Source organism: Meriones unguiculatus, chromosome 14 (assembly GCF_030254825.1).
Source record: "Meriones unguiculatus strain TT.TT164.6M chromosome 14, Bangor_MerUng_6.1, whole genome shotgun sequence".
NCBI lineage: Eukaryota > Metazoa > Chordata > Mammalia > Rodentia > Muridae > Meriones > Meriones unguiculatus.
This window is the reverse complement of record NC_083361.1, coordinates 20,610,130-20,632,163: the sequence shown is the minus strand read 5'-3', so window position 1 is coordinate 20,632,163 and position 22,034 is coordinate 20,610,130. Positions and strand designations below refer to the sequence as shown.

General features: G+C 41.8%; 1 protein-coding gene across 10 annotated transcripts in view; it reads left to right on the top strand.

Annotated features, from left to right (window-relative positions):
• Acsm1 (acyl-CoA synthetase medium chain family member 1) overlaps positions 1–20,848 on the top strand; it is a 58,350-nt gene extending 37,502 nt beyond the window's left edge. For 6 of the 10 annotated variants that reach the window (XM_021635649.2, XM_060366943.1, XM_060366942.1 and 3 more), the window contains 8 exons: positions 9,916–9,995; positions 10,837–10,960; positions 13,221–13,301; positions 13,777–13,878; positions 16,822–16,949; positions 17,794–17,893; positions 18,877–18,996; positions 20,524–20,848. In XM_021635649.2, the coding sequence (XP_021491324.1) occupies positions 9,916–9,995; positions 10,837–10,960; positions 13,221–13,301; positions 13,777–13,878; positions 16,822–16,949; positions 17,794–17,893; positions 18,877–18,996; positions 20,524–20,610 (822 nt within the window). In that variant the 3' untranslated portion in view covers positions 20,611–20,848. The other 4 variants (XM_060366944.1, XM_021635651.2, XM_060366947.1 and 1 more) reach the window with 3 other exon arrangements.
• Positions 20,849–22,034: the final 1,186 nt, after the last annotated feature.

Sequence of the window (22,034 nt, the reverse complement as noted above, 5' to 3'; positions counted from 1 at the left end):
TTACTGAGTATTTTTTCATCAAAGTTCATGAGGGAAATTGATCTGTAATTCTCTTTGTTGTGTCTTTGTGGTTTGGATATCAGGGTGACTGTGGCCTCATAAAATGAATTTGGCAATGTTTTTCTGTTCCTATTTTGTGGAATAATTTGAGGAGTACTGGTGTTAACCCTTCTTTGAAGATCTGATAGAATTCTGCATGAAAACCATGTGGCTATGTGCTCTCTCTCTCTCTCTCTCTCTCTCTCTCTCTCTCTCTCTGGTTGGGAGAATTTTAATAACTGCTTCTATTTTCTTAAGGGCTACAGGTTGGTTTAAATTGTTTATCTGATCTTGAATTAACCTTGATAAGTGGTATCTGTCAAGAAAATTGTCCATTTCTTTTAGATTTTCCAATTATTTGGAGTACAGGTTTTTGAGGTATGACCTAATGATTCTTTGGATTTGGATGTCCTCTCTGTCTATTATATTCTCCTTTTCTGATTTTGTTAATTTGGATATTCTCTCTCCTTCTTTTAATGAGGTTGGATAATGGCTATGTATCTTGTTGATTTCTCAAAGAACCAACTTTTTGTTTCATTGATTCTCTGTGTTGTTCCTTTGTTTCTGTTCTATTGATTTAAGCCTTCAGTTTGATTGTTTCCAGCGCCCTACTCTTCTTGGGTATGTTTGCTCTTTTTGTTCTAGAACTTTTAGGTGTGCTGTTAAGTTGTTAGTATGAGATCTCTCCAGTTTCATTACGAAAGCACTAATGCTATGAACGTTCCTCTTAGCACCACTTTCTTGTGTCCCATAAGTTTGGCTATGTTGTGCCTTAATTTTCATTGAATTCTAGAAAGGTTTTAATTTATTTATTTATTTATTTCTGCCTTGATCCTGTAGTCATTCAGCTGGGAGTTAGTCAATTTCCATGAGTTTGTAGACTTTCTGTTGTTGATATCCAGCTTTAATCTGTGATGGTCTGATAGGATACAATGGGTTATTTCAATTTACTTGTATTTGTTGAGACTTGCTTTGTGACTGAGTATGTGGCCAGTTTTTGAGACTGGTCTATAAGGTTCTGAGAAGAAGGTATATTATTTTGTGTTTGGTTGAAATGTTCTGAAGAAATATGTTAGATCCATTTGATTCATAGCATCTGTTAGCTCCATTATTTCTCTGTTTAGTTTTTTTTCTAGATGACCTGTCCATTAATGAGAGTGGGGTATTGAAGTCTCCCACGATGAATGTGTGAGATTCAGTGCATGATTTAAGCTTTAGTAATGTTTTTTTTTTCTTTTTCTTTTTCTTTTTTTTTTTTTACAAATGAGGGTGTTTTTGCATTTGGGTATAGTATTCAGAATTGAAACATAGTCTTAGTGGATTTCCTTTGATGAGTATGCAATGTCCTTCTCCATTTTTTAAATTTAATTCTGGTTGGAAGTCTATTATGTTAGATATTATAATAACTACACCAGCTTTTTTAATGGGTCCATTTGCTTGGAAAATTTTTTCCAACCCTTTACTCTGAGGTAATGTCTGTCTTTGATGTTGAGTGGTGTTTATTGTAGGCAGCAGAAGGATGTATCTTGTTTTCGTAGCCATGTGTTAGCCTGTGTTTTTTTAATTGGGGAATTGAGTTCCTTAATATTCAAAGATATTAATTACTGATGATTGTTAACTCCTGTTATTTTGGTGGTAGTGTGTGTGTGTGTGTGTGTGTGTGTGTGTGTGTTCCTCCTTTGGGTTTTGCTGCTGTGAGATTATTTATTTCCTGTGTTCTCTTAGGTGTAGTTAACTTCCTTGGGTTGAAATTTTCGTTCTAATACTTCCTGTAGGGCTGGATTTGTGGATAGCTATTGTTTAAATCTGCATTTGTTGTGGAATGTCTTGTTTGTTTGTTTGTTTGTTTGTTTTGATCTATGGTGATTGAAAATTTTGCTAGGAATAGTAGTCTGGGCTGGTATCATGGTCCCTTAGAGACTGCAAGACATCTGTCCAGACTCTCCTGGCTTTCAGAGACTCCAATGAGAAGTCAGGTCTAATTCTTTATATGTTACTTGGCCCTTTTCTCTTGCAGCTTTTACTATTCTTTCTTTGTTCTGTATGTTTAGTGTTTTTATTATTTATGTGGCAGGGAACTTTTTCTGGCCCAACCTAGTTGATGTTCAGTAAGCTACTTGTACCTTTATAGGCATGTGTTCCTTTAGATGAGGAAAATTTTCTTCTATGATTTTATTAAAGATATTTTGTGGATTTTTGAGCTAGTATTCTCCTATTTTTTTCTTCTAGTACTACTCCTATCCATCTTCAATCACTATTATTCTTAGGTTTGGTTTTTTTTCATGGTGCCCCAAAATTTCCTGGATATATTGTGTTAGGATTTTTTTATATTAAACATTTTATTTGACTGATGAATAATTTTTTCCTTTTTATTAATTAATTAACTAATTAGTAAAAGGAAAATGATTGATTAACTAATTAATTAATAACTTTACATCCCAATCGTAAGCCCCCCTCCTCCAGTTCCCATCCTCCCTCCCACTTCCACCTAGTCCCTCTCTCCTACTCCTCAGATAAGGGGAGCCTCCCTTCTACCAACTCAGACCAACACATCAAGTCACAACAAAACTTAGCGCATCTTCTTTCCCTGCAACCTGGCAAGCCAGCCCCACCAGGGTTAAGTGATTAAAAAGCATGCAACAGAATCCATTTCAGAGACAGCCCCCTCTCCCCTTTCTAGGGGACCCACACATTGGCCAAGCTACCCATGGTCTATGTATGTGTAAGGTCAAGTCCCTGCATGGTCCTTCATTGGTGCTCCAAAGCCCTCCGGGACCCAGGTTAGTTGGCTCTGTTGGTCTTCTTGTGAAGCTCCTGTCCCTTCTGGGTTCTTCTATTCTTCCTACATTCTCCCACAGGATTCTCTGCAGTCCACCCAGTGTTTGGCTGTGAGTCTCAGCATCTGTTTCGATACTGTTGGGCTCCACTTTTGGGTGGAGCCTGTAAGAAGACAGTTATGCTAGTATCCTATCTGCAAGCATAGCAGCGTGTTTTTAATAGGGGCTGGCACTCTCCCATGGGGTGGGTCTCAGGTTGGGCCAGTCATTGGTTGTAAATTCCCTTAATCTCAGCTCCATCTTTATCATTGCACATCTTGTAGGCAGGGTAAATTTTAGATCAAAGTTTTTGTGGATATGTGGTGCTTCCCTTCCTCTACTAGGAGTCCAGTCTAGTTAAAGGGTGGCCTCTATGACCCCTCAACTAAGAGTCTTAGATAAAAGCACCTGAGGAGCTTAACCAATCCTAGGTCACCAGCTTGTCTCAGAGTTGTTCCCACTCACAATTTCTCTTCTTTTTGTAAGCCCTCTGTCTTCCTCCTGCCCCGTCTCCACAATCTGATCTACACCCTAATTTCTCTCCAGGCTCATTCTTCAACCCTGTTCCCCTCTCTTTAAGCACTTCTTCTATTTATTTTAGTTCCACTTCTGAGTGATATTTAAATATCATGTGGGTCCTCCTGGTAACTTATCTTTATATGGCTAATATCTGCCTACAAGTGAGTACATACCATGTGTGTCTTTCTGCTTCTGCTTTCTGAGTGAGGGTTACCTCACTCGGGATGATCTTTTCTAGTTCCTTCCATTTGCCTACAAATTTCATGATTTCCTTGTTTTTAATAGCTGAGTAGTATCCCATTGTGTAAATGTGTCACAATTTCTTTATCCATTCTTCACTTGAGGGACATCCAGGTAGTTTCCAGTTTCTGTCTATTATGAATAAGGCTGCAATGAACATAGTTGAGAAAATGTCCTTGTTGTATAGTTGAGCATCTTTCAGTTATATGACCAGGAGCTGTATAGCTGGGTCTTGAGGTAGAGCTATTCCCAATTTTCTGAGAAAGCACCAGATTAATTTCCAAAGTGATTGTATAAGTTTGCACCCCCACCAGCAATGGAGGAGTGCTCCCCATGCTCCACATCCTTGCCAGCATGCACTATTGCTTGAGTTTTTGGTCCTGGTCATTATGAAGGATGTGTGATGGAATATCAGAGTCATTTTGATTTGCATTTTGCTGATGACTAAGGAAGTTGAGCATTTCTTTAAGTGCTTCTCAACCATTCGAGATTCCTCTGTTGAAAAATCAGTTTAGCTCTGTACCTCACTTTTTAATTGGATTATTTGGTTTGTTGGTGTTTAATTTTTTTAATTCTTTATATATTTTAGATATTAGCTCTCTGTCAGATGTAAGGTTGGTGAAGATATTTTGCTAATCTGTAGGCTGACATTTTGTTCTCTTGACAGTGTCTTTTGCCTTACAGAAACTTTTCAGTTTCATGTGGTTCCATTTATTAATTATTGATCTTAGAGCCTGAGCTGTTGGTGTTCTGTTCAGGAAGTTGTCTTCTGTGTCAATGAGTTCAAGGCTTTTCCCCACTTTCTCTTCTATTAGACTTAGTATATCTGGGTTTTATGTCGATATCTTTGATCTACGTGGACTTGAGTTTGTGTAAGATGATAAATATGAATCTGTTTTCCTTCTTCTGCATGTAGACATCACTTAGCCCAGCACCATTTGTTGAAGAAGCTTTCTTCTTTTTCATTGTATGGTTTTGACTTCATTGTCAAAAAAAATCAAATGTCTGTAGGTATGTGTGTTTATTTCTGGGTCTTCAATTCGATTCCACCAATCAACCCTTCTATTTTTATGCCAATACCATATGGTTTTATTACTATTGCTCTGTAGTACAGCTGAAATCAGGGATGGTGATACCTCCAGATATTCTTTCATTTTGCAGGATTGTTTTCTCTATCCTAGGTTTGGGATGTTTGTTTGTTTGTTTGTTTGTTTGTTTGTTTTTTCCATATGAAGTTGAGAATTGCTCTTTCAAGGTCTGTAAAGAATTATGTTGAAATTTTTGATGGGAATTGCATTGAGTCTGTAGATTTCTTTTTGTAAGATGACCATCTTTACTATTCATGACAATCTTTACTGATTTATGAGCATGTGAGGTCTTTCCTTCTTCTGCTATCTTCTTGTTTCTTTCTTCAGAGACTTGAAGTTCTTGTCATACAGGTCTTTCACTTGCTTAGATAGAGTTATACTGAGATATTTTATATTATTTGTGACTATTGTAAGGGTGTTGTTTCTCTAATTTATTTCCAGCCTGCTTATCATTTGTATAAAGGAGGACTACTGATTTTTTTTTTTTTTTAGTTAATTTTGTACTCAGCCACTTTACTGAAGATGTTTATCAGCTTTAAGAGTTCTTGGGTAGAATTTTTGGGGTCACTTAAGTATACAATCATATCATCTGTAAATAGTGATACTTTGACATCTTACTTCCCAAATTTCTCCCCTTGATCTCCTTTAGTTGTCTTATTGCTCTAGCTAGAACTTTATGTACTATATTGAAGAGATGTGGAGAGACTGGGCAGCCTTGTCTTGTCTCTAATTTTAGTGAAATTGCTTTGAGTTTCTCTACATTTAATTTGATGTTGTCTATAGGCTTGCTGTATATAACCTTTATTATGTTTAGGTATGGACCTTGTATCCTGGATCTCTCCAAGACTTTTATTATAATTCATTATGATTATAGATTTCCCTAGGTTGAACTATCTCTGTATCCCTGGGATAAAGCCTACTTTGTCTTGCTGGATGATGTTTTTGATGTGTTCTTGAATTTGGTTTGAAAGTATTCTGTTAAGTATTTTTGCATCAATGTTCATAAGAGAAATTGGTCTGATTTTCTCTTTCTTTGTTGGGTCTCTGTGTGATTTGGGTATCAAGATGACTGTGGCCTCATAGAGTAAATTTGGCAATGTTCCTTCTGTTTTTATTTTGTGGAATAGTTTGAGGAATATAGGTATTAGCTCTTCTTTGAAAGTCTGGTAGAATTCTGTGCTGAAACCATCTGATTCTGGGCTTTTTTTTTTTTTTTTTTTGGTTGGGATACTTTAAAAGACTGCTTCCATTTCCTTAGCAGATATAAGAGTATTTAGATTTTTAACCTGATCTTGATTTAACTTTGGTAAATGGAATCTATCAAGAAAATTGTCCATTTCATTTAGATTTTCCAGTTTTATGGAGTATAGGCTTTTGAAGTAAGACCTAATGATTCTTTGGATTTCCTCAATGTCTGTTGTTATGCCCCCCTTTTGTTTCTGATTTTGTTAATTTGGATATTATCTCTCTGTCTTTTAGTTAGTTTGGCTAGTGTTTGTCTACCTTGTTGATTTTCTCAAAAGAACCAGCTTTTAGTTTTGTTGATTCTTTGTATTGTTCTCTTTGTTTCTAAGTTATTGATTTCAGCCCTGAGTTTGATTATTTCCTGCCATCTACTCCTCTTTGGTGTGTTTGCTTCTTTTTGTTTTAGAGCTTTCAGGTGTGCTGTTAGGTTGCTAGTATGTGATTTCTCTGATTCCTTTATGGTGCTTAGGTGCTATGAACCTTTCTTTTAACTCTGCTTTCATTGTGTCCCATAATGTTGTGCCTTCATTTTCATTGAATTCTAGAAAGTCTCTAATTTCTTTCATTATTTCATTCCTGACTCAGTAGTCATTGACTAAAGAGTTGTTCAATTTCCATGAGTTTGTAGGCTTTCTATTGTTTCTATTGTTTTTGAGTTCCAGCTTTAATCCATGATGGTTTGATAAGGTAGGAGTTGTTTCAATCTTCTTATAGCTGTTGGGGCTTTCTTTGTGACTGAGTATGTGGTCAGTTTTGGAGAAGGATCCATGTAGTACATTTGGGTAAAACATTCTGCAGATATCTGTTAGGTCCTTTTGATTCATGATTTCAGTTAGTTTTATTATTTCTCTTTTTATTTCTATCTCGTTGACCTATCCATTGCTGAGAATGGGGTGTTGAAGTGTCCCACTATTAATGTGTGGGGTTTCATGTGTGATTTAAGTGTTAGCAATGTTTCTTTTATGAACGTGGGTACGCTTGCATTTGAGGCATAAATATTCGGAGTTGAGACATCATCATGGTGGATTTTTCATTTGATGAGTATGGAGTGCCCTTCCCATCTTTTTATTACTTTTTCTTGAAAGTCTATTTTATTAGATATTAGAATAGCTACTCCTGCTTGTTTCGTGGGTCAATTTGCTTGGAAAATTTTTTCCAGCCCTTTACTCTGAGATAATGTCTAGCTTTGTTGCTGAGGTGTGCTTCTTGTATACAGCAGAATGGTGAATTCTGTTTTTGTATCCACTCTGTTAACCTGTGTCTTTTTATTGGGGAACTGAGTCCATTGGTTTGAGAAATATTAATGACCAATGATTGTTGATTCCTGTAATTTTTATATTGGTGGTGGTGGTATGAGTGTATGTACTTCTTTTCTTTTGTTTTTGCTGATGTGAAATAATTTATTTCCTGTGTTCTCTCGGATGTAGTTACCCTTACTGTGTTGGAGTTTTCTTTCTAGTATCCGCTGTTTTGCTTGGTTAATGGAAAGATAGTGTTTAAATTTGGTTTTGTCATGGAATAATATCTTGTGTTTTCCATCTATCATGATTGCAAGTGTTGCTGAGTATAGTAGTCTGAGTTGGCGTCTGTGGTCTCTTAGGATCTGCAAGATATCTGTCTGGGCCTTTCAGTCTCTAGCGTTGAAGATGAATATAAGGATCAAAGTAAAGCCATTTACGCCCCAAATTCAGGAAATAAAACATTTCTTCACTTCCAACACCACTCAGATAAGCCCCCTCTTGCGAGGTCTGTCGGAAGACATGCCTGCTCCCCACCCAGCAGAGCGACAAAGCACCACAGTTTCTGTCTATTTCTCAGCTGCACTGTCCCTCAAGGTTCTACCGTGGAGTTCCTGTCCCCTCAAAGCCAACGTTCTTCACTTTCATTTCTCCAGGAAACACAGTAGTGCAGGTGGCTATCAAAACTCTGGGCAGAGTCCACTCTTGTTTTTATAAGCTTCAGAATGAATAAGTAGAGCCCGCTTTCAACTGCAAATGTAACTTTGAACTTGGATCTTCTCCCGAGCTACTGATATACAAAGTTAATATTCTCTCATGATGCTGGACAGCTGCAGTAACCTCAATTCCTAGTGATCGGTGAATAAAAAGGGTTTAATGGAACATGACATAACAAGCCATGACATGGCCAGTGCCATCTCAAAATCAGAGCAGTTGTCACTACCTGCACTTATGATAGCCTTGTGTGACTGGGCTATTAACATTCCTTGGTAGAAGAAGTTGGGGAAAAGTCAGCAGGGCCCTGCCTTAAGTAACAGCCACTGGCTCTCTCCTGATCCTCCACAGTTGGTCATTATCCTGTCTAGCTACAGACAGTGTCAGAGAGTTCCAGAGTACATACATAGGAGGAAGAAGGCTAACTGAAGGCATTCTATGTAGCTTCAAAAGGTAACTATTCATGACAAGGTAGGACTTCCCGGTTGATAGAGCTACGTAGGGGTCAACCACTCTCCTGTGGGTAACCCCTCAACCATACCCTTGCAAGTAAGTTCAATAATCCATCGGTTCGCCAGGCTGGACTTGAATTAAATCATTTTTTTGTCTGTGTCATTGACATACAATTTGTTCACATCTACCCAGAAAAAGGTAACCCAACAAGGGAAAGCAAATGAAGGTCTAAGATAGAGTGTGTTGCTAAGCCAGGGTGTTGCGTAGTTAGCTGAATTAATTCTCATATTTAAGTACATGATTTGGACTTAGAAGGATACAATGCCATTCTAAGTCTAGTGGCACCTGTATTCTATTCTCCACTAAAGTACTTTGAAGTGGGCTTCTGTTGCCAAGAGCCGGGGAAGAGATGCTCAGAGAACAAGGATTTGAGATGACCCTGTTGGGAACGTTTTTAGAGATTTGCTCCTGATGGGTAGCCTCTGGTTCTAACTAATCTATGATTTATCTTAGTACTTTGTCTCATCTACCTGGAGTAAGATTAGATTCATACATGACTGCCACTAGGGTAGGGGAGGGTATGAGGATGTAGAATGATACCGTTTGGAATGAAGGCAGTGAGCATGGATGTGGGTCAAAGTCAGATTTACAGAGAGCAAATAAACATGAGACATTGCTGAAATAGAAGATGAAAGTTCAAACCTGATTAGTCCCAGACAGGTACTGAGTGGACACAGACTGTTTCGTATATTACCCTTCAGCAGGAGTCTCCATGGAATATATGAATATTCTCACATTACTGGTAAAGAAACCTTTTCAGAGGAACTAAGCAACAGCATTTAAAGTCAAAGCAGGTGGATTCTAAGACAAGCATTCTCTCTGATACACTTTTCTCTTTCAGATTATCTCCAGCCCCAATCTGAATTTCTGATGGCCCCATCTCTAAAAGACAATGATGAAAGTTAAATACTTTAGACCTTCAGGAGTGTGGCTCTAACCTCAGTCTTCATACATTTATGTCTTGTTCTTTAGCCCTGCATCTAAATTGGCATTATTCTACTTTGCCAAATATTTGTTCAGCTCCTAAGACTTTTGCCATGTGAAACCTTCTGTCTTCATGAGCATCCCCACCTCTCTGTCTGTAGATGCCACGTTCATTTCAGAGTATCCTACTAAATGCCACCTCTTCCATAAGCGTCTTGGAGGACCCAACCAATCTATTGCCTTCTGCTGTGGACTTGACAGAACTCTACATCTCTCTCATAACATCTACCAACTTCCAGCTTATTATACATGTTTTGTTTGAATCTCTTCTCTTAGTATCTACCATATATATATATATATATTACCTAGGACAGTAACACGCTATTTTTGCATTTGCCCACCAAGAGTGCCTGACAAATGCTATGTATGAAATCGATGCCTAGTGTGCATGTATTAAAGGAATTAACCCCAAAATAAGTAGGCCTTCCTGGAAGAAAAATTATAATCTAAGTGCTAATAATGGGCTAATATCTTTAACCCTAGCTACAAAAATAAAATTTCTTATCTCTTCATTTCCAGACAATGTTCAAATACCCCATCACTCATTGTGGTGCTGCCCCAGGCGTGTATCGGATGATTCTTCAGCAGAAAATGGCCAAGTATGTAAAACTGGCTGATAAAAGCAATCTTTGGGTAGGATTTTAATGTTTCTGATGTGCCATGGTTTGTTTTTCCTTTGTTTTTTTGTTTTGTTTTGTTTTTGATGGTTGGGGTGTGTGTGTGTGTGTGTGTGTGTGTAGTAATAATTATCAGTCTAATCAGTTAGTTCAAGACATGGACTTGTAGCCTTACACCTTTGTAGATGTATTCATTTGTGTGTGGGTTTATTATTTGTGACATAACAACAAAAATACAAAATTACCTATTGATGAAAATTTACCAGTTAACAAACTTTTAAAAAATGCCTGTGCAATCACTCACCTGAGCTGAGTCAGAAACATAAAACTTTGTCAATACCTCAGAGACTTCCGTGTGCCTCTTTGTGTTCCCTAAATAAAACCACCGTTCATTTTCTTGAAGGATAACACATCTCCACAAAAAGCTGTATAGTTCTCTTATACCCTCGAGATCCTTGGGGTCTTGTCCCTCACCACTTATGTTTTATAAAGTTGTTCTTCTTAGACACATATAAAGATCTTCTAGAGTGAGTTCGTATGAGCACTCTTGTCTCCCTCTTGTTACGTCAACATCTAAACTTAACAAAAACATCATCGATGTGACCCAAAATCTTCACTATCACCCACTCACTCCTGCGAGAAGTGGAGACTTACAGAGAGGGAGCGGCATCTGTCTGGCTGTGGCCATTAGGAAAAGAACAGAAAGTGGACTTAAAAGTGAAAGAGCAGGCAGATGAATGACCGAAATGACCAAGCTGTATGCTCTTAATGCATCGTATTTCCAGTAGAGCATCCATGCCTGACATCTTTGCCTTCCCATAAGTCTCAGGTTCCCCACCCTGAAGCATTGCTTTACTGGAGGGGAGAGCCTGCTGCCAGAGGAGTTTGAACAGTGGAAGCAAAGAACAGGCATTCTCATTCATGAGGTCTACGGACAGTCAGAAACGGTAGGTGGACAGGTACCTTCTGCACCACTTGAATGGGCTCACCTACAGAGTACAGGGAATGGGCTACTCAACCCAATGTATGACTAAAAGCCAATGGAGGGCTTTGGGGCTCAACTTTGCAGAAAGAAATTTTATAGCTCACCAACTCGTGAAGAGACCAATGAGCTGAAGGCTTAGACCAGACTTATAAAGACACTTTGATGCTCTGCCTGGAATTGTTAGCCCAGGGGAGTCCCATAATGGTACTAGAATAGAATAATCTCTCCTGCAATATGGAGACCACTTTCAGCAGATCCTGCCAATTCTACCCTTCTCTTAAAGCAGCTACATAAAGAGAGGGTTGGGAGTGGGCTTTCAAAGTTCGTGTGTGGGTGTTGAGGAGGGCAACACAGGTTAAATTATAAGATTGTAGCAGTAGCAAATGAGGAAGCAAAGACTTTCTCTATATGCCACAAGCACACATGTATACACTCATGCACACTACACATGCACACACTTAATGATATCCCAGAGTGTCACTGAGTTTCCAGATAGTCAGGGCATTTACAGTATCGTGTACCTTATGAAACTCAAGAGCTTCATTAGTGGTTGTCTCTCCCAGACGTTTGCCATTAATGTCTAATAGATGGTTGAAGCCACTTTCCAGTATCCTTAATAAACTGATGTCTGATATTTCAGGCTCCAGAACGCATTGGATATTTTAGATATTGGTCACATATACTTGTCTACTGTTTTTACCAAATCAAACAAACAAATTAGTGAGTTGATTTGCTTCCAACCCATAAAAATGGTGTGACTCTGGACCTGTTGCTGAATGGCTCATAGTTTACACAGAGGAGGAGAAGGGAGGATTAGAAGAACACGCCTCATTGGTGACTCCAGCCTTTTTTACATGAATGATACTTTCTTCCTCCAAGCACTCTACATCCTTCATTCAATCACGCTTTCCACACTGACCAACAGTGAGAACAATGGCTTCCCTCACCTACAGAGAGAGCGATGGCTTCCCTCACCGATGCTAAGAGCAATGGTCTCTCTTCCTTACCTACAGTAAGAGCAATGGCCTCCCTCTCTCACCTACAGTGACAGTGACGGCCTCACTGACCTACAGTGATAGTGCTGGCACAGCAGATATGAAGAGCATCTTCATCCAGGAGCTCAGCCCTGTTCATTATAAACCTCAAAATCTTAGGCCTATCAGTCCATCTTTCTGAGTGTCAGCATTCTCCTTTCTAATATGGATATTATTATAATGCCACTATTGATGAATCATCATCCATTAAGTTCTGGCCATGATGCCAAGGCCATAGTTTCCACCAAAGGTACTATGGTCACTGTGTGTTTTAAACAGGCATTGTGCCAGATGCTAAGTGTACACAAGTGAGTGGGACAGTCTATACTTTAGGGATTCTTGATATCCAGTGGGGGAAACAGACAACCAAACAATAGTTACATGTGAACTTGAACTTCACAAAAGTACTGTGTCGAGAAAATACCACACAAAAAAAAAGAATATTGGCATCTGAATAATAATACTTAGTATAGTCTTCAACTGAGTGTTTGGTATTTACTTCACACTGGGTAAAAAGTTTCCCCCATAGAGCCATGTGTGCTGTGTGTGCTGGTAGCCTGTCACTTAAGAGGCTAAGCAGAGAATCACAAGTTCAAGTCCAGCTTACACTACATAGTAAGTTCCAAGCCCACCTGGACACAATAGAGAGGCCTTATCTCAAATACCAAGAAAAGGGGAGAGGGGAGTCATTTCCATAGATTCTCAAGAAGAATTCGAACGAAGTGTGTTCTTTGTCTCCTTTCAGCTGAGGAGAAGACAGGTGTACTTACTGTAAAGTACTAAACATAAAGAGAATGCCAACTCCATGGAGGAACTACGAACACTGGGAAGACGGACAGGGTTAAGGGATACCGGCAGAGGGAAAGCATAAAGCTCTAAACCATCTAGGCCTATCCCCGAAGAGCTGAGCCAGAATTCCTATTATTATGAAATTATCTGTATTACCGAGTGGGTATGTATGTTCTACAGACTTACAGCCTTCTCGTGGCAAACTGGCTCATGCTGGTTAGACAGTCTATACTCCATCTGAGATCCAGCCCATGCTGAGAATAAGACTCCTTTGAATGGAGCAGGGTCAATGCCTTGAACCTAGAGCCTATTCTCAACAAATGGCCTCTATTGTGTGATTGCTTTGGCCAACCTCCGTCTTTTTCTTTCTTTCTTTCTTTCTTTCTTTCTTTGGAACAGGGGATATCCTGTGCTACGAGCCAGGAAATGGAGGTCAAGCGAGGCTCCATGGGGAAGGCCATTTTACCCTTCGACATCCAGGTCTGACCTTCGGGTGCAGCTGGGGAGCACTTTATAGGAGCCCTGTGTGCTGTAATGGCAGGCGGTAGAACCAGCCTCATCCTTCCCCCCATCACCCTGCTCCCTGGTTGGCCCTGGCTCCCTGTGGGAGCTTCAGGCGGGAGGTGTATGACTGTGGACACTGAGGCAGCTCACAGAGAGATGCATCACACATCGTGTGCAGGAAAGAATAATGGATAATACAGGCACGTGACACCGTTTTCCGGTTTGGAGACACTGCAGTAATATCTACATTGCCATGAAACAAAGAGCCTCTTCTCTTGTTTTGGGCGCCATATTTGCTGATTCAAATAATTTGTCAGTTTTATTCTATTTTCTGACAGTTTCTCCATGGGTAGATTGCATTTATCTTATTAGTGTCTCCTGGTGAGCCAAGCAGTGGCACAAAGGGTAGGGTGAGTCCCCCATGGTGGGATTCACAGGCTCCTTGTTCCAGATCATCGATGAAAAGGGCAACATCCTCCCGCCCAACACTGAAGGATACCTTGGCATCAGGATCAAGCCCACCAGACCTCTAGGCCTCTTTGTTGAATATGAGGTAAGGGTGCCCACCCCCCCCCAGCCTCAAGAATGCATGCGGGTTGCTCTGAACCCTGAGACAATTTCAAGTCATCTTCTCTTCACTCCAACCTGAGGAAGGCCATTTTAACTACACTCTAAGCTGTTGGCACAGAGTCACATCCCTGTCTGTCCTAGCCCACTTCAGATTTAAGAGCTAAATGCTAGGATAGAAAGAAGACTGACCTCAGAATCACCAGACGGGGTCTCCAATAAGCCCAACTGTCCCTTTGCAATTGGAAGTGTTGACACATCCTGCCCATGCCAAATGAACAGAGCATGCCCAGCATCCACACGCCCTACATGAGAAATAGGGTTGAGCTATAAGGAAACCCGCTGACGTTTTTGATCATACAAACTCTGACCTTCCTGCTTAAGAGTGATCCCAAAGAGCAAATTCCTGGGCTTCAAGACAGACCATGGAAGGGTGACCAGATTCTGAAACTCATCTCAGGCTCCATCTCCTTTCTCCAAACATTCTTCACCTGCTGTTGGGACTGTGCTCACACCACAGCCTCAGGGAGCAGTCCTGTGGGTGTTTTTACAAATCCCAAGTAATTGCAATAGGCAATTACATGCATGCACGTGCATGTACATCCATGATCCCCAAACACAGGTATTACATGTTGTATAAAACATATGTGTGTGTGTTCATTTTTCTTTTCTCTGTCTTAGAGTTTTGTTTCTGAGAATTAAGACTAAGAGCCTGGTTTTAGTAACAGTATCGCATAACACAGTGCCCTCTGGAGGCCACAGTGTAAGGACTCCTCTAAGGAGACCTGGCTTGTTGTTGCTTGTTTTGGAATAAAATGGAGTATAAAATTTATTTCTTAAATGCGCACATTTGAATTCATAACAGAGTGAAACCCTCACCATCATCTGTCTCCAGAAAATCTACAGCCTAAAGAGAAACCCTGCACTCATTGCACAGAAGCACCCACTGCTTACCCCTCACCCCTCAACCCCAGCATCTACTTACTGCTCAGCTCCAGCATCTGCTTACCTCTCACCCCTCAGCATCTGCTCACCCTTCATCTTTTTTCTGACTTTGTGAAATTGCCTATTTTGGATAATTCCGATCGGTAAGATGACGTGACACAGCTTATTTCACTTACCTCAAATTGCTAAAACTGATTATATACTGGAAAAAGTAGTGTTTATTTGTTTTATTTCAGAGAGATCATCTTAAGATCACACCAAAACAAGAAAATGAAACTTTCTTCTTATATGTATTTCAAACAGCAAACGCAAGTATAAAAACATATTAAAGTGAAAGTCAGGGGACAAAATTTAGCCAAGGCAACATGTCAAGGGAATAAAACAGTTCTATAAACCTAAGAGTCCTGTGACCCTCCCTCAGGGCACAGAGTCCTCCTGTCCTCTCAGTCCTCTGACAGGCCAACACAAGGGAGGCTAAGCAATGCTTGGTGTTGGGTAATGTCTTGGTTCAGGGAGTGCAGAGGCTCTATGACCTACACGTTCATCTTACACTAAGTCTTTAGAATAAACAAATTTGCTCTCTTTATAAATCCAGTCTGCTATAACATGAGTGAGCATGAGTTAACCATTCTTTTGAAATTCTGCTGTTCTTCAGGAACACTCCAAATGGAAAGGACAGGAGCTTTATGGTAGCAGGAGCTGCAAATAGAAGCAGCTGGAGTTTCCCTAGCACCTTTCTAAAGAGCTGTGCAAAGCTCGGGGCCATGTTAGCAAGCTAAGAGAAGCAGGGTGCTTCAAGCAGTTAACAGAGTACCGGCTTAACTGACTGCCATATCAATAAGGAGTTGTCCACAAAACCTTCCTTCCAATGGAGGAAGCGTTTTCCTCCATTGTGTATTTGAACCCCACTCCACCCCTTCCCCTTCTCCTGAGTCTCTGGTAGAGGATCTTCGGTGGCCCTGGGATGTTCTACAAGTCCCTTAGGTTCTGTTCACTTTGCTACCTTTCTCCCTCTCTCTCTTCCTCTCTCCCTCTCCTCTCTTCTTCTTCTTCTTCTTCTTCTTCTTCTTCTTCTTCTTCTTCTTCTTCTTCTCTCTCTCTCTCTCTCTCTGAACTGCATTTCTCTCAGTGGCTGTATTTTCAGTTCTCTGGTTCCTTCTGTGTGTTTTAATATGTTTTTAAACCTCCTGGTGAATTTTTTAACTCACTTGTTTTTCCATATTTGAGCTTTACCCATTATATGAGTTTTTACCTTGTGGCCCACACATACATTCAATTATTATGTGTCAAGAAAAAGAAAACCCAGATATTAATTGTTGTCAAAGGGTTAGCTCTGGTGAGAAGAGAAGGACGGAGCAGAGGGAGGTGCCTTGTGTTGGTCTCCTGGCGTTTGCAGTGCTCTGTAGGTTAGCTGCTATGGGAGAATGAAGAGTCCATGTCTGTGAGCAAATTGCATCACACACACACATACAAAATCTGAGAGCAATCAGAGAATGGATCAATATCCATATCCTGACTGGAATATTGAACAATAGTTTTGCAAGACATTACCATGGGAGGAAATCAGATAAAGGGAACTCTTGGTATTGTTTCTTCTTCTTACTTTGCATTGTTCCGCATTGGCACAGGAAAGCTTACATTATGAAGCCCCTGTCTCATGGAACTCCCGTGAGGGTCATATTAGGTTGCACTTGGCAAAGGGAATTTCTTTGCAGCTGCTGGTTCTTCTCAGCTGTCCCAGCACTGCACGTGCTGAGCACGTAGCTCTGAATGGAGACTTTATTCAGGTGGGGAGTTGCACAAGCGTGAGATGCTATTTTTTTAAGTACGAGCTGAACGGCCGGCACTCAAAGATGGAGCTGCAGCCCACAGTGTGCTGGCTTGTCGAGGTGCCACGTGCAGAGTTCAAACCCAGACAGGACCTTGAGCTTTTCAACTCTAAGCTCACTACCCTCCATGAAGGCGTTTTTTGTTCTCTCTTCAGAACAGCCCAGAGAAAACGTCTGAAGTGGAGTGTGGGGACTTTTACAACAGTGGGGATAGAGCAACTGTTGACGAAGACGGATACTTCTGGTTCTTGGGGAGGGAAGATGATATCATCAATGCTTCTGGGTAGGTATGGATGGTCCTGGGCTGGTTCTTGGCACGTTCAAATGCCTTATGGTATCTTGCCTGCCTGACATTACTCCGTGCCTTGGTGATGGGACCCTTAGCCTGACACTGAAAAGAGCCATGTCAAGAATACACTAATACCTACGTACCGGGACACCTCCACCACCCCTGCAGCCAAAAGAATTAATTCATTAAAATGAAGTTTGAGGAGAAGTCAGACATCACATAGTCATGAGGAGGAGCCAAGATTGTGGGGACACGGGCCTGTAACCCCAGGTGCTCAGAAGATTGAGACAGAAGGATCCCAAATACAAGGCTGCCTAAGCAACAGAGTGATTTCAAGGCCAGCCTGGGCAACTTACTAAAACCTTTTCTATCTCAAAATTTGAAAAGGGGGCTGGGGATGCCCCTCAGTAATAAAGCTCTTGCCTTCCTTGTGTGAGGGCCTAGGTTCAGTCCCTAGTGCCATCAAAGAAAGAAAGGAGGAGGGGCTATAAAACAGATAAATCACCACGCTGAAATACGAAAAGAGGACGCCACATTTGCTAGGACCCGAGTCAAGGATCCTGGGGCCTCTGGTGCTGAGAGAGGCTAATGTAACCAAACACGCAGAGCTCCACAAGGAGCCATCGCTCTGCCACTTCCCTCACCAAAGGCACAAAGTGAGCCATCGCCAGGAACATTTGAGCCACATAGCTTTAATACTAAATGCCCCGGTCTTCATATTTGGGGTCCAAAATACTAGTCTCGAGTCTCTGGCTGTTTATGACCTCCACCCTCAGTGTCAAGGTGTAAGGGGTGTTTCTCTGCAGCCCCTGTATCCGCTCAGAAGTTACTTCTTTAGGTACCGCATCGGGCCTACAGAGGTGGAGAACGCCTTGGCGGAGCACCCAGCGGTGGCAGAATCCGCCGTGGTGAGCAGCCCAGACAAGAATCGAGGAGAGGTAAGGAGGGCACAGAAGCCCATTGTTGAAAGCAGGAGCTAGAGTGACAGGGATAGGCAGACTTCCAAGGTCTTAGCATAACCCCGGAACCCAGGGTTGGGGCTCAGACTGCTAGTGTGTGTGTGTGTGTGTGTACTTACACGGTGTGGTCTGGAAAAGGTTGGCACTGAGTAAGCTGCCCTGTGCCAAATCATTTCACCCTCAAGAAACCCAATAGCCTGAGGCTGGAGATGTGGCAAAAATTAGTAAGTAAATCAAAACCCAGTGCCCCAAGGACTCGTCTCTCATTCTTGTTATAGGAAAGAAAGGGGCAGAGAGTTTAAGTAACTTGCCTAAATCCTGTAGAACACACACACACACACACACACACACAGGAATGCACGCTTCAGAACATGCATTCATTGGCTCAAGAATGTCTATTGAACACTTCTGTGTACCAGGACTTGTCCAAGCAAGTGGGTAGGTGGGGATATAATTGGTGTAAAATGAGTTATTGCAATGTTGTTAATAAGTCACTGCTGTTTTGTTACCGTAATTATTGTTGCCCATTTTGTTACCGTATTATTATTATACAAAACAGTGCACACAACACATGCATGTTGATATTAATAATGGCGATGGTAGTAGTAACAAATTTAAGCCGGTCATATGTTTCATACGTTCTCTGTGTTCTCATATACTCTTTATAAAAACCCTGTGAGGAATGAAGTTCTATTGTACCCATTTTTTTAAATTATTTAATTTTATTTTATTTATTGTTCCCATTTCACAGAGAAGAAAGTTAAGTTTAAGAGAGACCAGGTGTTTTTCCAGTGCGTGGAGTGGAAATGGGGAGAGCATGGATTTCAACCTGGTCCTCTCCTTTCCCAAAGCCCTCCACGTTTACCTCTGGTCTCAGACATCAACTTGAGCTCACAATGGGTTTTGTCCATTGACTTAGCCACCTCTGTATGACCCATCTGACCTCCGCTTCCATTCTGCAGGTAGTGAAGGCATTTATCGTCCTGAACCCAGAGTTCCTGTCACATGATCAGGAACAGCTTACCAAAGAGCTACAGCAGCATGTGAAGTCTGTGACGGCCCCGTACAAGTACCCCAGGAAGGTGAGCCAGGCTGGATGGGTTCCCACTGGCTCCCTCACCTCTCAGAGGCCAGCCCTAGTGGGGTGTGGGCAGTTCAGTTCACCAAAAGGTTTTGTTTCTTGGGGAATCCCTACCCTGTACCAGAAAGCAAAGATGGACACCCTGGTGCACATTAACCAAAAGAAAAGGATCAGGAGAGTGCCCAAGAAGTGTTTTTTAAAATGTTGTCTGTTATCCTGTAAAATTTAAGAAGAACTCAAAATCAACACTTTTCAGACTTTTTAATGTGATTCGTGGCAAGAAGCAAACCCTATTTTCAACCTCAATAACATGCATATATAAAACTAACAAAAGAAAAAAGTCCTTATTCTTAGAACATGCAATATATCTTGAGGTGTTTATTTTGTTACATGTAAGTGCCATGCGCAAGCATGCAAAAATGTCCAATAATGGTAAGTTGATCTTGTCACAAAATTGAAAACCATCCTATAATTTAAGGTGGTGGTAAAATTTGTCTTGTGTTTTATGTTATGCTACGTTATGTTTTTATTTTTCTTTTATTTTTGAGACAGTGTCTCTTTGTGTAAGCCAGGCTGGCCTCAAACTTTGCAATCCTCCCGCCTCAGCCTTCTGAGGGTCAGGATCACAGGCATGTGCCATTATGCCCAGTTTCAGATTATTTTATTTTTGATATAAAATGCCTTATCAATCTATCAAGGGGGAAGCGAGCTATGAAGGAATATGCCTAGTATTGCCCTGCTTGTTTAAATGAAGAGAGCACAGACGAACGTGTCAGGAAGCCATTATTTTCCTCTGATGCGGTGCATTCTTATACCATCTGCCTGTTCACTGAGGTACACATGTTAGGGAGCTTCAGGGTTAACGGGTATTGTGAACTAGAATACTTACTGTGTGTGTCACGCTCTAGCCCCGATGTCCCATTATTTAAGCCTATCCACAGTCTACACGTGTTTTATAGAGATGAAGCTCCGGCTCAGGCTCCCTGAGGTTTCCCTCACTAAGAGGAGCGTCAGAACTCAAAAGTATGTGTGGCAACAAAACCAGCCTTTTACATTAGTCCAGGCTCTTGCCCTTACAGAGGGCAGAAAACCTCCAATCAGACAGGGTTACATATGAATGTAGCACAACACCCCAAACAATGGAGGCCAAGACCTTGAAGGTCGGTTATTCAGGTCTGTCATGGCTCTTCTACAACTTCTGCCCCACGTCCCTCATTCTGGGATGGGGCTGCCACAGAGGCACCTGTCTCGTCCGGTAAGAAACAGAGAAGACAGTGGCCAATAATAGCGGCTCCAAACTCTTCTGCATGGAGAGGACACATTCCACTTCCACTCAGGACTCACGGGGCAGAGTAAGTTATGCAGCTACACCCTCCTCCAGGGTCAGGAGAGAGCTGCAATACTCAGTGGCTCCGTGGAGGTCACCGCAGGAGCCCAGCTTGCACAGGGAGGTGGGGTGAAGCAGGAAGTGGGGAACTGGAAGGAAACCACAGAAGCCCTAAGTCAGGATGACTTTTTTCTCTACCAGGTCGAGTTTGTTCCAGAACTGCCCAAAACCGTCACGGGCAAAATCAGAAGGAAGGAACTTCGAAACAAAGAGTTTGGTCAGATATGAGCAGCATCAACCCAGAGCATCTCTGTGACCTGACAGGAATCCTTGGCTGTTGGGGCGGGGTGGGGGTGGGGTGAGGATGGAATGTAGAGAGGGTAAGTGTGGAGGAGAAAACCAAGACCCCAACATTTTTGTTCATTCAAATTCAGTTACTGCCCTTCCTGGAAGTCTTTTGTTCTTTAGATGGCCATAGTGAACTCTCGGACTCAGGTTTGTGGTAATAAAATATCGACCTGAATAATACCCTGTGTGGTGGGTCATTCTGTGGATGAATGTTCACTCTCCATAATCTTCCCTGGTTGTCAAGTGAGATACTCCAGGGGTCAGACTCTCCCTTTTCACAGCAGCATCTGGAAGAGCCCTGACCAGCATTCAGCAGCCAGAACACAGTGGTGCAGAAAGGGAACTCTGCCCAGAGCCTGCAAGAGCGCCAGAGGATGAGAGGATTCCACCGAGCTCAGCTCTGGCTTGGTGGCAGCACTCACCTGACAAACCATCTTGTCCTTCCTGCTGTGGAAAAGTCCACTGTCTTCCCCCAACTCCTCTCCAGCAATGCTGCTGCTGCTGCTTGTCCTAATTTAAATCTACCATGAGTCACTGAGAGGCCTGGCCTCCAGGAACCCAAGAGGTATCCTCTACCCTTGCCCCAGGGACCTTGGAGCCTCAGGCTTTCCTCCACTGGGGACCATGTGCATCCCTTTGCAAGGACAAAAATTCCCCAGGAGTCCCAATCACTGCCAGGGCCCAGGGTTCTTCAGCCAAGATTCCTCTACAGATAGCCCCTCCTTTTTTCACTGTAACCTCCTATAAGGACTCAAAGCCCTTTTCCTCCACTGGTCTTGAGTTCTGCGAATTCTGTCACTTGGCTTTGTGAGGTCTGAGGTAGGGTATAACTAGAGGCTAAGGAAAACAGAAGAAGTGTCCTAAGTCAGGGGATGTTGTGGGAAAGAACATACTTTCTTCTTTTATCATACCGTGGAGGGAATTCATTACTGAGAGATCCCGATCCCCTCAACATCTGCCTGAGTCTTGGATAGATGCGCACTCAGGGTAATACACAAAATCAGCAAGCACAGAGCCAAGCAGGACACAGTGTTAGGGGGACCCTAATTTTCAGGGAGAATGAAGAGAACTCAGGAGGCCGAATAGATGCAATTTGCAAGAAGTTTATTTGAGCCATCGCAATGTGGCTGCCCCCCTCCCCCTCCAAACCAGAGAGGAACAGCCAGGAGAGATGGAAGGCTGAGGTTTTTAAAGGAAGGGGAGTGGGAATCTTGGAGGTTGCAAGCTTGGCGACACTAGATTGGGTAGAGTAGTTGACTTTTAAAATGATTGGTTCATCTTAGGTGCCAAGTCTATCTGGTCCCGCCCTGATGTGGGTGGGGGAGCTGTGACGTCTGGATCGGTTACCAGGCAACGTTATCCCA